The 11,244-nt window shown below is 55.8% G+C and overlaps 1 protein-coding gene and 1 long non-coding RNA gene across 5 annotated transcripts in view; one reads left to right on the top strand and one right to left on the bottom strand.

Annotated features, from left to right (window-relative positions):
• Nucleotides 1–6,214, bottom strand: part of GPRC5C (G protein-coupled receptor class C group 5 member C) — a 19,457-nt gene extending 13,243 nt beyond the window's left edge. Inside the window, exons 1-2 of one of the 4 annotated variants that reach the window (XM_037741000.1) lie at nt 5,020–5,093; nt 1,031–1,115 (exon numbers count right to left, since the gene is read on the bottom strand). Coding sequence is in view for 1 of the 4 variants with exons in the window: in XM_017535629.2 (XP_017391118.1) it covers nt 4,638–4,905 (268 nt within the window). In the remaining 3 variants the exon portion in view is untranslated. Of the gene's footprint in view, nt 1–1,030; nt 1,116–4,637 lie in introns of all 4 variants that reach the window. The other 3 variants (XM_017535631.2, XM_017535632.1, XM_017535629.2) reach the window with 3 other exon arrangements.
• LOC108309366 overlaps nt 4,887–11,244 on the top strand; it is a 44,500-nt gene continuing 38,142 nt past the window's right edge. The window contains exon 1 of the long non-coding RNA XR_005201426.1: nt 4,887–4,959. This is a non-coding gene — a long non-coding RNA (uncharacterized LOC108309366). The remainder of the gene's footprint in view (nt 4,960–11,244) is intronic.

Raw genomic sequence — 11,244 nt, 5'->3', positions numbered from 1 at the left:
GGTGAGCCGAGATCGCACCATTGCACTCCAGCCTGGGTAACAAGAGTGAAACTCCGTCTCAAAAAAAAAAGAAAATACTGAGGTCTTCTTAGCCACCTCAGCTACCTGATCTTTCCATTAAGCTCGCTTAACTCTTAAAGTTAACCCTCTTATGTAAATGTACTGTTGTTTTCCTAAAAAGCTGGTGTCACAGCTAGTTTCTCTTCACTTCTAAAGCAAGGCTTAAATAAGCTTCTGTAGGGGACTTTGTAAATCAATAAAGCACCAACTGTATTTTATTTACAAGTGCTGGAAAGAGGACTAATACTGAGCCACTCCCGGGAGATAATTTATGAATAACAACATGCTCCGGAATCCTAAAGGTTCAGCTCTGTCTTGGGCCCTACAGCCAGCCAGCCAGCACTTCCAGCTGAAGCTGGAAGTAGGGAAGAGATCAAACACTGAGAAGGGCCATTTAGCCTCTGGGCACCTGCACTTACTTTTTTTTTTTTTTTTTGAGACGGACCTTGGCTCTTGTTGCCCAGGCTAGAGTGTAATGGTGAGATCTCAGCTCACCATGCCTCCGCCTCCCAGGTTCAAGTGATTCTCCTGCCTCAGCCTCCCGAGTAGCTGGGATTACAGGCAGATGACACCATGCACAGCTAATTTTGTATTTTTAGTAGAGATAAGAGGGGAGGGCGGGGTTTCTCCCTGTTGATCAGGCTGGTCTCAAACTCCCGACCTCAGGTGATCCACCCGCCTCAGCCTCCAAAGTGCTGGAATTACAGGCTGCACCTGCACTTTCATGGGCTTCTCACCCCACCTCCCTCGGCCAGGGCCCAGTTTAGAACAGGCAACTGCTCCCAATCAGCAAATATTGACTGTGAACCTGGGAAAGAAAGGCCCTGTTGTTCTCAGAGCTGTGAAAAATACAAACACGAACACAGTCCCTGGCTTGACAGTATTTAAAATCTAATAGGGGAGATAAGGTAGGTACTCAGAAAAATTACACAAGTGAGAATATGATTAAGAACCACACAACAGAATTTACCTGGAGGAGAGAGACAGGGGCTACAAGATCACAGAAGAAAACCAGGAAGAGCAGACAAAGATTGTTCCACAGTTTTATTCAGTATCTAATTAAAAAAACCACCCAGGTCCCAGACACCGGCAAGAGACAGCGACACCCGGAAGCTAAGCCCTGAAGAACGTGAGGGAGGGCTGAGCAGGCAAAGGGAGCAATGAGAGGGAAATGCAAGGCAGAAAAGATGGTGTGAGTCAAAGCCCTAGGTTGAGCCCAAATCCAGAGCAAGTGAAAAAAGAATTCAGTTTGCCAAGTATCAGCTGAGTTTGTAAAGGGAGGCTGCAGCTGCTGGCTGAGATTGGAAATGCTACAGGGGCGGGGCTGGGCCTGATTCTAAAAGGCAACAGGCAGCCATTGAAGGCTGTTTTTAGCATGATGGGGGCATAGCCACGGTCGTGCTTTTAAGAGATGAGTGGTAAAAAAGCACAGGCAATCGATTTGTTGGGGGGCACATGCAACCCAGTTTAAAGGTCAAGGCCAAAGGTAAAGCCACAATGGCCAGCTCTGAGAGATCCTTTCCAAAAAGCAATCGAAGGACTGGTTGGATGATGGCAGGGTGGTGGGGCGGCAGGGGGCTGTGGAGCTAAAGCCCACTCTACAAGTTCAAATCTAACGGGGATGTCATTACAAAAAAATCAAGCCAGGGACCCAATGTCACTCATTCTTCTTGCCCTAGAAATACTTACCTTTACCCTGCCAGCCCCCAGAAGCCCATAGGCACTTGGGCCAGGGTCAGGGAAGCTTTACAGCTCTCTGTCCGAAAGCCCCCACCTCCAATTTCCCCCTGACTTTGCGGTTCGTGAGCAGCAACTTCCTTCTGCACCTGACCCTCCAAGTCTTGCTTCTGCTACCAACCCCCTCAATATAGGAACTTCCAAGGAATGAGACAGGAGCCTGTATCTGACCCTCCCCCCATCCAGGTACCATGCTGCTGCCTTTAGTAAGTTGCTGAGCAATTTCATAGCCTCAGAGGAAACAACCTGGTCCCATCCTGAAATACCTTATTTCTCTGGTTCACCCAGAAATGGAAGGGCAGGTGGGAAAACAGAAATATATCACTCAGGTGGGAAAACTGGGCTTTCTGGGTGTGGCTGTCATCTATTGCCTGGGACAGGGACCCCCAGAGAGTTAAAGAGAAGCTCAGAAGAGCACAGCTCCAGCCGTCTGATGCTGGGAGTGCGCATGAAGCCAATGCCACCTTTTTTGTTTGTTTGAGACAGAGTCTCGCTCTGTCGCCCAGGCTAGAGTGCAGTGGTGCAATCTCAGCTCACTGCAGCCTCCACCTCCCAGGTTCAAGTGATTCTCCTGCCTCAGCCTCCTGAGGAGCTGGGATTACAGGCGCCTGCCACCATGCCTGGCTAATTTTTGTTTTTAAGTAGAGATGGGGTTTCACCGTGTTGGTCAGGCTGTTCTTGAACTCCTGACCTCAGGTGATCTGCCCACCTCAGCCTCTCAAAGTGCTAGGATTACAGGCATGAGCCACTGTGCCTGGCCCAATGCCACCTTTTAAGATGGTGGCTTTTCCTCAGGGCCCTGGAGAAACCTTCTGCCTCCTGTGGGTCCCTAGACTCTGCACTAAAACTGAGCCATCTGACCCCTGAATGTTCAAATCATGTCCGTGTCTCCCCTTCCAGGGCTGTAGGGTCTCTGAAGCTGGTGAACAAGACTTCTCCTGGCATCCTCTGCCACAGCTGGTGCTGTGCCTAAACACAGTGGGCATTTGCAAGTCACCTCTGGGTGGTCTCAGGTGCATTTCTCCGAACCCAGGGCTGCCCCTCCACTTTGGAGTTGCATCTTCTGCTTAAAGGTTCTCGGAGGGTGTAAAGAGTGGGGTAGGAGGGGGACCTCCTTCCACCCTGAGTCTCCCCCACCCCACAGCTGAAGCCCAGGCCCAACCTCAGATTATTTTCTGGACAAAAGGGCCTTTTGCTTCACTTCCCTGGAATCAGTTGTACAAATATTTTTAATCACCTCTGAAATCAGCCTTTCCCCAGGCTCAGCCACCCGGCCCCCAGCTCTGGTCTGAGTCAGTCCAATCCAGTTGCTCAATCCCCCTCCTCCCTCCTTCCCTCTCCAGGGGGAGCAGAGGCCTGGTGGGCTCAGAGGCTCAGAGGCCCAAGCAAACCTGACTGGTTTCCCCCAGCAACAAGTGGCTTCATCCAGCAACAGTGGAGACAGCCAGGCCCTCTCACTCTTCCAGAGCGACACCCGCTTCCTTGCTCCAGCACCATCCACATACAAGCCTGAGACCCCCTCCATTCACCAGGGCAAAGGATACCATCCTGGAAAGAGAGCTCCAGGGTGTCACAGGGCCACCCAAGCTCAACACTGACCCATGGCCAATGGCTATCTTCAAGGTGCCATGATCCTGGAGCTCTCAAGGGAGCTGTTCACCCCTGGATACCTTCCTTCTTCCCATCCCACACACTCAGCAGCCTATCGAGAAAGGCGATGGCCCCGCTGACAGGCTTCCTGCCTCCGCTCCCATGGACTCTCTGTCCCTGGTGAGGTCCCATTGTCTCAGCCCTCTGTCCAGGGCGCTCAGGTGTTTACCCCATTAATTAGAAGGCGCACAGGAGATGCCTGTGCCAGGAAGGAGCTGCCTCAGTGGGTAGGTTGGTGCGTGGGTGGGTGGGGGTTCCTCGAACCTCAGCCTAGATACCCCACTCCATCCCCCTACCTCCACCCCGCACCAAGGCCAGGCATTTGGGTCAAAATGCCCTGAGCACTCTGAGACTTGGAAGTCTTCAAGGGTCTGCTCTGGAATGTCACACTGGAATGCGCCCCACCCCCCAAGGCACTCCCTCCCCCAGTCACAGTTGAAGGCACAGCGGTGGGGGAGGGGGTCGGGGAAAGGAAGCTCCAGGAGCACAACACCCTACTTCCACATATTCTCCTCCCCACGGGCTTTAGGATCTGGATCGTGAAGTCTGTAAGTGACTGGGTCTTCCTGGGTGTAACGACGCGGGTCTGGGGATGGAGATGCAAAGGACGCTGGAAACGCCAGCAGGGCGTTGGGGCGGAGGGGGCGCGGTATTGAGACCTAGGGGCCAGGCTGCCAGAGGAGAGGCGCTTTATCTGAAATTCCAAACTTCAGCAGGGAGATTCCGAGCCCTCTCGTCCCACTGGGGGACGACGGTGCGGGGGTCTACACCTGCGCTCCCCGAGTGGCTGGAATGCGGAGCAGGGGAACCAGCCACTCTCTCCCGGTTTTAGGGCCAAAGAAACCTGCCCTCCCCAACCACAGTAGCAGGCGGCGGAGAGGACGCCGACCCACTAGAGTCACGGTGACCGCGGACTCCCACCGAGAGGCACGTGGTGGAGGGGCTCCCCTTGGAGACCCCGAATTGTGGAGTCCTTTCCTCTTCCTCCAGTTCAAGCCGGAGCGCCCGACTCCCCCACCCCCAATCGGCTCAAGTTTGAAAACTTTCAGGGACCGAGCGGAGTTGGTGCGGCGTCCCCCGCGCGCAGGATGTCCAGCCCCCGCCTCTGCCCTCGCCCACTCCCCGCCGGCCCAACCCAACTCTTCCGGGCTGCGGAGAGGAGGGCGGAGCGGGAAGGCAGCAGTCCTTACCTGGGACGCGCTGCCGGGCCCGCTCCGGCGCTGCCTTTGGGGCCAACGCCAGCCCTTGGCTGGGCGCGGGCGGGGGTGGGAGGGACTCGGCGCGGGGCGCGGAGCCAGGCGGGGTCCTGGCTGGGGTGGCCGGGCCCGGGCCGGGGCGCAGGGCCTGCCTCTCCCCGGGGCCGGGGCTGAGCCGGGCGCGCAGGGTCGCTCGCTCTCGCGCGGGCCTGTCCCCAGGCAAGGCACCTGGCTGTCGGTGAGAGTGGGCTGGCGCCGGCATCACCGTTACATCACCTCCATTGCGGGCGCTTATCCGGCGCCAGCAGCGCTCCAGGTATGTGCGCTCCGTTTACATAGGAACAAAGCCTGCCCGGCCCTCCCCGCCCCGACTCACCTCCAGACTGGGCCGACTCGCACTTTCCGGCTGGGGAGGAAGATTGGAGTTTCTGGTCCCGCAGGCGAGTGGGTTGTTGCTGTTTGCTGCCACGCCCCCGCACGCGGGCGCGCGCACACTCACGCGCACTCACTTTCTGGGCTCGGCTTCCGCTGGGGCAAGCGTCGTGGGGGTGCAGCCCTGCGCGCCCCCCACCGCGTCTCCCGGCTTGCGCGCGTACGGACACGCTCGTGGCTACCTTGGCGCGTCTCTCGGTGGCGGACACTTAGCCTTTGTCACTTTTGCCCTGGCCCTCCCGTGAGACACACTGCAGGCACAGTTCGCTGGGAGCGGGCCAGAGCGAGGCGCACACTCAAGACAGAGTCCGTCTTTGTCACGCCTTCTGCGCCCCCACCCCTCCCCAGCTTGCACACGTGGACACACCGTACACCCAGATTTGTCTTTTTCGCGTGCCGTCCTTCTCTGGGACTCCAGCCACCAAGCGCTCCTCTCACGCGTGGCCCAAGTCCAGAGCCACTGCGGACTGTGGGCAAAGGTCGCGGGTTTCCTGCGACGGTTCCAGGTTCTGCCCAATTCGGAGCGCGCGCTCCCCTCCCCGCGTCCCCGTTCCCTGTTCTGACTTGTCCTAATTAGTTTTCACGGTTTTCTTCCCCGAGGTACAGTGTTTAGTTCGGCCCCCGCGGTCTCTGCGCTCCGGGACATGTTGGCTCTGACTGCGAGTCCGTTCCCTCCAGCGGCCCGGGGACCTTTCCAGGAGGTCGGGTTCCCTCCAGCCCCACCCCCACTCCCTGTCCCGGGGTGGATCTGTGGGTTGCCACCCTTTCTCCTCCGGCTTCAGGAATCTGCCGAAGGGTGACCGCAGAAACAGGGAAGCGAATCCTGGCTGGGACCTCTCCAGCCCGGTAAACAAGAGGTTTTCCGGCCGCCTTCCCCCGGGGCTGCGGGCCTCGCGGGAGGTGGGGGGCGGCTTCCCGGGGGCCCGGAGCGAGGCCTAGTTAGCCCGCGCTGGAGGCCCGCAGGGGCCGAGGCGCACGGAGGAGGGAGAGGTTGTTGGGCCTGGCCGGGGCCCTGGGGACGCGGAGGGAGGGCAGGGCGCCGGGTCTCGGGGTGCCGGTTCTCGTGACGCCGAGTCGCCTGGGGCATCGCCAGCGGCGCGCAGGTCGGAGCCAGCTCGTGGCGGGGCGGGCGGCCCGGAGTGTTTGCTCAACCCCCATCGCCCGAGAGGGGGAGGGGAGGCAGCTGGTCACGGGCTAGGGGGCAGCAAGGTGGAGGAGCGGGGGCAGGGAAAGGGGAGGGGATCTCCCGGGCTGCTTGTTTGCGTGCCTGCCTCGGTCTATGACAACCGGGAGTCTAAACTCTATGAATCACCCGGAGTTGCCGGAGCGATAAACCTCAGTCTGGTTCCTCCCCTCGCACACCGCCTTCTCTGACTCCGGGAGGGAATGTTTGCTTAGCGGCCGGAGCTGGCAGTGAGGCCCTGGTTCTCTAGAACCCTGTATCCCTTCCTGATTTGCTCTCACGGCCTGGTCTGGGGTGCCCGAGACTGATTTGTTACAGTCTCTTCAATATTGAGAAGAGGGGCGCGGTGCTGCTGCCGATCTGTTCCTCGCTCCTGGGCTCCCTCCCCTAGCTCCACCTCCCACCCCAAGATTCAGACGCCCCCATGTCATGGAGGCAAACGCTTGTAGGGTCCAAGCAGTTGGTTGCCCACGCTAGAAAGGCAAACGGCCGGTCAGACCTAAGTGAGGGGCGTACGTGACTCTGGCTTGGGACTAGTTTTCATAACCAGACAACTAGTGCTGAAGTCAGTGTGCAGGGAGGGGCCGTTCATTAGCATATATGAAAAACCAGCTAGGAGCTAGAGGAAGGTGGAGTGATAATAGTCTTTGAGGCAGCTTGTGACCTTAAGAAGCCAAAGATGAGTTGTGGATCTAACAGATTTCTTTCAGCTTATTTTCAAGCTTCGGGAATCTCTCTGTTCCCTACCTAGGTTCTCCAAAAAGGCAACTCTTGGCCCCTGCCTCCCGACTCAGGCAGGGGAAAGGCTGGGGTGTCTGGGACCTGGGCACCCCAGCAGCGGAGCCCTGCCCACGGCCAGCCCTGCCCACGGCCAGCCCTGCATGGTAGATGGCAGTGGAAATGTAGTGAGGCTTTCTGAGAGCTGTTTGCTCTTTTCGTGTTCACTCCATCTCACTTCCGGAACAGTATCTGCTTTCCAAGGACCAAGCAAGTCCTTTGGGGTGGGTGACCTGGGCCTCAGCCTCCAGGGACCCTGTTGCCCTCTGCGCTAGTCCCAGGGGCCTGTGCTGGTCTAGGGTGGGAAGCAGGAGTTGGAGAGGCCATGAGACCTCTCTACCATGAGTCAGATCCTGGCAGGAGCTGTCAGACACAGTGAGCCTGTGATGCTAGAAGGGATTATCTGTGGGAGGTGGTGTTGCCTTCCAAGACTCCAGCCACAAGGTCCTCTGTGCCCCAGACACCCTTCACCTTGATTTAATACCCCAATGGCATAGAACCTATTGTGAACTCCATTTTCACCAAAAAAAGCTACACTCTGAGAAGTGTTCAAAGAGGTCTTGGAGCCCACTGCAGTGACTCACGCCTGTAATCACAGCACTTATGGAGTCCTAAGTGGCAGGATCACCTGAGCACAGGAGTTGGAGACCAGCCTGGGCAACAGAGACCTCATCTCTACTGAAACAAACAAAAAAAAGATGGGGTCTCACTGTGTTGCCCAGGCTTGTCTTGAACTCCTGAGCTCAAGCGATCCTCCCACCTCAGCCTCCCAAAGTGCTGAAATTACAGGTATCAGCCACTGCTCAGCCTATTTTTAAAAAAATTTTTTAGGCCGGGTGCAGTGGCTCACACCTGTCATCCTAGCGGATCACAAGGTCAGTAGTTCGAGGCCAGCCTGGCCAACATAGTGAAACCCCATCTCTACTAAAAATACAAAATTAGCTGGGCATGGTAGGCAGAGGTTGCAGTGAGCCAGGATCATGCCACTGCAACCCAGCCCGGGTGGCAGTGTGACGCTATGTATCAAAAAAAAAAAAAAAGTCTAAATTGCGGAGAGCATGTCTGTGACCTCCACCCCAACCTGAGTTAGGTTCCTCCTGGCAGAGTGAGAAACCACCTTTGTTCATTGGAAAGCTTCCTTCAGAGATGTCTGAGGTGCTGACAAGGCCCAGGGCTGAGAACAGCTGTGCCACCTGACGGCTGTGTGACTTGGGCTTGTCGCCTCATCTCTCTGACCCCCACTTTCCTCAACTGTAAAACGGGATGATAAGATCACCCTCAGAATCAAGCCGTGTCTGGAATGTTCCTCACACAAGTCTGGCGCTTACAGTGACCAGCCTCCCTTTCCTGGTGTGAGTGCCGTTCCCTCTAAGCCTTGAGAGGTTGAACAGTTTTTAGTTATAATTTAAATTTAATTAATTATTTTTGAGGTGGGCTCTCACTCTGTCACCCCAGCTGGAATGCAGTGGTGCAATCTCAGCTCAGTGCAGCCTCAACTTTCCAGGCTCAAGGGACCCTCCTGCCTCAGCCTCTCAAGCGTCTGGGACTACAGGAGTGCTTACTCGTGCATGGCTAATTTTTGTATTTTTTGTAGAGACAGCGTCTCCCAATGTTGCCCAGGTTGGTCTGGAACTCCTGGGCTCAAGCGATCCTCCCTCCTTGTCCTCCCAAAGTGCTGGGATTACAGGCATGAGCCACCAAGCCGGCCTAATGGTTTTTAACCCAAACTCTTGCAGAAACTGACATTCTTTCAGTTCTGTTTCACTGTGATTGGGATAGTTTTGCACTGAGGTTTCATCCGTGCTGTTCCTTCTACCTCAGACATCCTATACCTCTCACCCCCCTTTTTCTATGTGACCAAAAACTTTAAAAAATCTGCCCTGCCCCAAAGCTCAGCTCCAATGTTCCTTCCTCTATGAAGCGATCCTCACCTTCCCAGGAAAGACCCACTGTGAGCTTCCCTGTTTACCCACAGCCTGTTATGCATTTATTTATTTATGTATTCTTTTTTTCTTTTTTTAATTGCATTTTAGGTTTTGGTGTACATGTGAAGAACATGCAAGATTGTTGCATAGGTACACACATGGCAGTGTGATTTGCTGCCTTCCTCCCCTTCACCTATATCTGGCATTTCTCCCCAAGCTATCTCTCCCCAACTCCCCGCCCCTCACTCCCCATCCCTATTTCCCCCCAACAGACCCCAGTGTGTAGTGCTCCCCTCTCTGTGTCCATGTGTTCTCATTGTTCAACACCCGCCTATGACTGAGAACATGCGGTGTTTGATTTTCTATTCTTGTGTCAGTTTGCTGAGAATGATGGTTTCCAGGTTCATCCATGTCCCTACAAAGGACATGAACTCATCGTTTTTGATGGCTGCATAGTATTCCATGGTGTATATGTGCCACGTTTTCCCTGCCCAGTCTATCATCGATGGGCATTTGGGTTGGTTCCAGGTCTTTGCTATTGTAAACAGTGCTGCAATGAACATTCGTGTGCATGTGTCCTTATAGTAGAACGATTTATAATCCTATGCATTCATTTATTTATCATTCATCCTGCTGTATCCTAATTAGCCTTCTAAATCGTTTTTTCTCCAGTTACACTGTGCCCTTCCAGAGGGCAGGGACGCATCTCACTCATCTTGTTTTCCCTGGCATCTGGCACTCAGACGGGTATGGGTAAATGTTTTCAGTAAATCCTTGTGGAATATTCGTTATTCTGTGGCTGGCCACGGCCGATCTCCCCTACACACACACCAGCGGCCGTGCAAACACCACCACCCCTGCCCCACCTCCCGTACCCCACTTCCTGGGAAGCAGGCAACCCTAGTGCCAACTGGAGAAGTCACCTCCCCTGGGCCTGCAATGCCCTCCTCAGAACCAAGGGCGGGAGGCCCTGGCAACCCGGCTTGGGGCATGGAGAGGCTTGCTCAGAGAGAGCCAGAGGTCAGCTGTGTTGTTCAGAAGGACTTCCCAGTTTGCCTGGGGAGCAGTGTGTGGATTGCAGTCTCGGCCTGCGGAACCTCTGACAGAGTAGACCTATTGGTTCTACCTGGGGAGTCGGGGGCCCGTGGAGGGGGAACAGTCCCTCACTGAGCTGAGGGTGGGGCTCCAGCTTCCTGACAAGCTGGGGCCTGGAATCCTGTGCTAGGTGGCTGGGTGCCCTGCAACCCACAGCCGGCTGGTAAACAGCATTTCACTTCTCCTTGCTCCCAGGCTTGTATTAACTGGTCACTGCCCCGGCTGCAGTGTCTGGCCAAATCTCCTTTTCTCCTTGGCTCATAAGACTTTCTGCTTGGAGCAGCGGGGACTGCCTCGTTTTCTGAAAGGACTCAGGTACCATCGTGGCTCCTTATGAAGCAGGAAGCCGGAGCCCGGGAGCAGGCAAGTGAAACACTCATTCACCACAACCAGCTGCCCACGAGTGATCGCTCCGAAAATGTACCTGGAAGCAGGTCTTGGGCAGAGTCCTCTGGAATATCACCTGATGCTGAACCCTCCCCCATGGCTGCAAAATCTGCTCCTCCCTCATTCCCCTCCCTGCCATGGCTCAATGGCCGCTAACCAACTCCCTGCAGAAGGAGAGAACAGGGTCTCCTGAACTGCTCTGATCTGGTCAGCCTCCAACCACAGACTGAGCAAATCCTGAGAACAGACCTCAAGGCCAAGGGTCCAGGGATTCAGGCCACTCAGTCCACCCGCCTCTGTCAAAATCAAAATGGAAACGTGTCACCAGCACTGCAATGTGTTCCCCTACTTTCACGAAGCGCCTCACCCCAATCTGTGAGCAGCTCAATGGGCAGCACTCCTTCCACCTTGCTGCAGTGGCTGCACCAGCCCCCAGACCAATGGCTCTGGTGGCAGTCTTCCTTCAGTCACCCTGCAGACCCCCATTGGGGCAGGACTTTCACTGACTTCACCCAGCACCCTTCACGCATAACACCTTCACTGGCTCCTGGTGCCTTTATGTGAAAGTCCAAGCTGCCTTGCCTGGCATTCAAGGCCTCTGCAACCTGTACCTAACCTTGGCTCCAGCTCCTCTGCTTCCTGTTCTGCCACAGGAAGTGGTCACTCCAGCCTGAGAAGTCTGCTCCGAGTCTGCTTAGCACCCCACCCCCGCGCCCGCCCACTTGCCTTCCTGTGGCTTCGCTCACATGTCCCGTATTCTCAGCCCAGGATACCTCTCTCTTCCTCTCGGCCCCTTGATTCC

This window comes from Cebus imitator, unplaced genomic scaffold (assembly GCF_001604975.1).
Source record: "Cebus imitator isolate Cc_AM_T3 unplaced genomic scaffold, Cebus_imitator-1.0 Scaffold93, whole genome shotgun sequence".
Lineage (NCBI taxonomy): Eukaryota > Metazoa > Chordata > Mammalia > Primates > Cebidae > Cebus > Cebus imitator.
The sequence above is the reverse complement of the archived record's forward strand: the minus strand, read 5'-3'. Positions and strand labels throughout refer to the sequence as shown.